Below are 4,133 nucleotides of genomic sequence, written 5' to 3' on the forward strand. Positions count from 1 at the left end.
ATGGATGGAGACCTCATGGAGATGGATGGGGACCTCATGGGATGAATGGAGACCTCATGGGATGGATGAATGGATGGATGGATGGATGGAGACCTCATGGGATGGGTGGATGGATGGATGGAGGCATCATGGAGGATGGACGGATGGACAGAGAACTCATGGGATGGATGGATGGAGACCTCATGGAGAGGGATGGGGACCTCATGGGATGGATGGAGACCTCATGGGATGGATGGAGATCTCATGGGATGGATGGATGCACAGGGACCTCATGGGGATGGATGGATGAACAGAGACCTCATGGGATGGATGGAGATCTCATGGGAGGGGTGGATGGATGGACAATGGATGGATGGAGACCTCATGGAGATGGGTGGATGGAGATCTCATGGGATGGATGGAGACCTCATGGGATGGGTGGATGGATGGATGGAGACGTCATGGAGATGGGTGGATGGACGGAGACCTCATGGGATGGATGGAGACCTCATGGGAGGGAAGGATGGATGGATGGAGACCTCATGGAGATGGATGGATGGACAAAGACCTCATGGGATGGATGGAGATCTCATGGGATGGATGGAGATCTCATGGGATGGATGGATGTATGGATAGACGATGGATGGATGGAGACCACATGGAGATGGATGGAGGGATGGAGTGATGGATGGATGGATGATGGATGGATGGGTGAGCAGGTGGGATGGTGGGAAGGACGGTGTGAAGGGTGACACTGCTGCCCCTCGACCCCGTGCAGGTCTACAAGGAGAAGCTGTATGGCAAGAAATACGTCTGGTTCCTCATCGGCTGGTACGCCGACAACTGGTTCCGCATCAAGGATCCGGCCATCAACTGCACCGAGGCCGAGATGGCCGAGGCCGTGGAGGGACACGTCACCACCGAGATCGTCATGCTCAACCCCGAGAACACCCGCAGCATCTCCAATATGGTACTGGGAGGACAGGGGGAGGCAGAAAACCCCCAGAAGGTCCATTCCATCCCACCCAGTACCTCACCACCATGATGTTCTCCATCGCAGACATCCCAGGAGTTCATCGAGAAGCTCCAGAAGAGGTTGGGGAAGAACCCGGAGGAGACGGGTGGCTTTCAGGAGGCGCCGTTGGCCTACGATGCCATCTGGGCGTTGGCCCTGGCCCTCAACAAGACCTCGGCGGAGCTAGTCAAGAAAGGGTTACGCTTGGAGGACTTCAACTACAACAACAAGAACATCACCGATGAAATCTACCGGGCCCTCAACTCCTCCGCCTTCGAGGGAGTCTCGGTGGGTTGTCCCAAAGTGTCCCCTTCTCCCCAAAAATGTCCCCAACTCTTCCTCCACCTTCAAGGTGGTGGTCAAGCACCTTGAAGGCATCCATTGGGTAACCTCATGGGCCATGTTGTCCCAACACCTCTCTGGGGACATGGTCCTGCCACCAGAGAGGTCCCACCGACACCCGTCTCCATCCCACCCCATAGGGACACGTCGTCTTCGACGCCAGCGGGTCCCGCATGGCCTGGACGCTCATCGAGCAGCTCCAAGGTGGGTGAACCCCCCAAGCAGGTGACACTGTCACCACGTTGTAGGTGACACCGTCACCATGTTGCAGGTGGTGGCCACCACCAAGCATCCCACCGCACCCCGTCACAACGGCTGCGGCTCAACGTTGTCCTCCAAGGTGGAGGAGGTTTTGGGGACAAATGTGGAACAAGAAGATCACCAAGAGTCGTCAGCGTGGATTGGCCAAGAAGAAGTCACTCTTGGCCAAGCTGACCAACTTCTACTGGTTTGGTAGAAGAGGGGAGAGCCGTGGATGGTGTCTACCTTGGTTGGAACACCATCATCTCCCAGAAGATCCTTCCAGAGAAGATGGTGAAGACCATGGATGGTGGACTGAAAACTGGGTGAACGTCCAGGTCCAGGGAGTGGAGATCAGAAGGTCCAGCTGGGGGTCAGTCACCAGTGGTGCACCCCAAGGGTCAACACTGGCTCCAGTCTTGTTCAATATCTTCATCAATGATCTGGATGATGGGGTGAAGAGTATCTTCAGCTGGTTTGGTGGTGACACCAAACTGGGAAGAGCAGCTGGGACCATCAGAAGGTCATGCTGTCATCTACAAGGACCTCAAGAAGCTGGAGAAGTGGGTTGAGAGGAACCTCATGAGGTTCAACAAGGGGAAATGTTCCAGGAACAACCAACCCCAGGCATCAGGAGAAGCTGGAGGTCAACCAGGTAGTTCTGGAGGACAACTGGTGGACACGGAGTTGACCATGAGGCAAAGGTGGCCAACAGTGTCCTGGGCTGCATCAGAAGAAGGTCAAGGAGGTGATCCAGGTCAACCCTGGAGAGATGGGGCCAGTACTGGGCTTCCCAGTAGAAGAGAGCTACTGGAGACCATCCAGGGAAGGTCCATGAAGGGACTGGAGCTCAGGAGGCTCCAGATAAACATCAGGAAGGACTTTTTCATGGTAGAGGTGACCAAGCACCATCAGAAAGTGTCCAGAGAAGTGGTGGAATCTCCATCCTTGGAGGCATCCCAACGCCACGTGGATGTGGGCATGGCCAAGGGGCTCTGGGAGGTCCTCCTTTAGCAGGGGATTGGAGAAGATGATCTCCAAGAGGTCCCTTCTGACCCTCAACCCATCTGTGATCCTCTGGGTGGTCCTGCTTGAGCAGGGGGTGGGACCAATGACCTCTAAGAGGTCTCTTCTGACCCTCAACCCACCTGTGATCCTCTGGGTGGTCCTCCTTGAGCAGGGGGTTGGAGCAGATGACCTTCAAGAGGTCTCTTCTGACTCTCAACCCATCTGTGATCCTCTGGGTGGTCCTCCTTGAGCAGGGGGTTGGAGCAGATGACCTCCAAGAGGTTCCTTCTGACCCTCAGCCCATCTGTGATCCCATGGGGGGCATCCACGAACGCCGGATGGGTGGTGTCCCCATCTGACCCACCTCCGTTGGTCCTTGCAGGAGGTGTCTACAAGAAGATCGGTTACTATGACAGCACTAAGGACAACCTGTCCTGGTACAACAATGACAAGTGGATCGGTGAGTGGGGGGGTGTCACTTCCATGGGGAAAGGTTGAGAAGACCACCCCCCCCAACTGTGTCCCCTAATTGTCCCATGGCTTCTACAGGAGGTGCTCCACCAGCCGACTACACCAAGGTCATCACCACCTTCCGCTTCCTCTCCCAGAAGCTCTTCATCTCCGTCTCAGTGTTGGCTTCCTTGGGCATCCTCTTGGCCATCATCTGCTTGGCCTTCAACATCTACAACGGCCACGTCCGGTCAGTCGTTCTCCTCGTTTTTCCGAGTCATCTTCCTCATTTTTCCAAGTCATCTTCCTCCTTTTTCCCAACTCATCCTCATTTTTCCATTTTTTGGGACAATATCCCACCATTTTTTTCCGTAACTCCCAAAAAAACCCCTCGGCAGCAACACCTAGAAGGAAAAAAAAAGGGTTTTTTTAGGTCCCATGTCCTCCTGCAGAAGGTGACGGTGACAAAAAGTTGTTGTTAGTAGTTGACCTTGTTGTTTCAGGTCCAGTTGTCACCCGTGGTTTCCCGTTATCTCGCTCCGTGTCCCCGTTTCTTGCGTCCCTGTTGGGTTGGTGGAAGGTTGTGTGCCACCAATTGTCACCTGTGGTGGCCGGGTGACACCGTGTCTTCTCAACCCCCCTCCTCCAGGTACATCCAGAATTCACAACCATACCTGAACAACATGACGGCGGTGGGCTGCACGTTGGCGCTGGCGGCTGTCTTCCCCCTGGGGCTGGACGGGTACCACATCGGGCCGGGGCTGTTCCCGTTCGTCTGTCAGGTGTGGGGCTGGCGGGGTGGTTGGGGGGTACAGGGGGAGCGGGGACAAGCGGAGGGTGGGGACAGGCGGAGGAGGAACAGGCGGAGTGGGGGGACAGTTGGAGATAGAGCCAGGGGGTGGGGACAGTCAGAGGGGGAACAGTTGGACAGGAACAGTCGGAGGAAGGACAGTCGGAGGAAGGACAGTCGGAGATAGAGCCATGGGGTGGGAACAGTCAGAGGAGGAACAGTCAGACCTACAGCCAGGGATGGGGACAGTTGGAGGGGGAACAGTCAGAGCGGGAACAGTTGGAAGGTGAACAGTCGGAGCTACAGGCA

The 4,133-nt window shown here is 55.7% G+C and overlaps 1 protein-coding gene across 1 annotated transcript; it reads left to right on the forward strand.

The window, feature by feature from the left end:
- Positions 1-757: 757 nt before the first annotated feature.
- LOC104472092 (gamma-aminobutyric acid type B receptor subunit 1-like) lies at positions 758-3,816 on the forward strand (the record flags this gene model as incomplete). The annotated part of the gene is made up of 6 exons (XM_010087640.1): positions 758-949; positions 1,040-1,282; positions 1,477-1,540; positions 2,967-3,044; positions 3,134-3,284; positions 3,684-3,816. Coding segments are annotated over 6 exons (861 nt in total), but the record flags the coding sequence as incomplete, so codon positions are not given.
- Positions 3,817-4,133: the final 317 nt, after the last annotated feature.

Source organism: Pterocles gutturalis, unplaced genomic scaffold (genome assembly GCF_000699245.1).
Source record: "Pterocles gutturalis isolate BGI_N339 unplaced genomic scaffold, ASM69924v1 scaffold22171, whole genome shotgun sequence".
NCBI classification, from domain to species: domain Eukaryota; kingdom Metazoa; phylum Chordata; class Aves; order Pterocliformes; family Pteroclidae; genus Pterocles; species Pterocles gutturalis.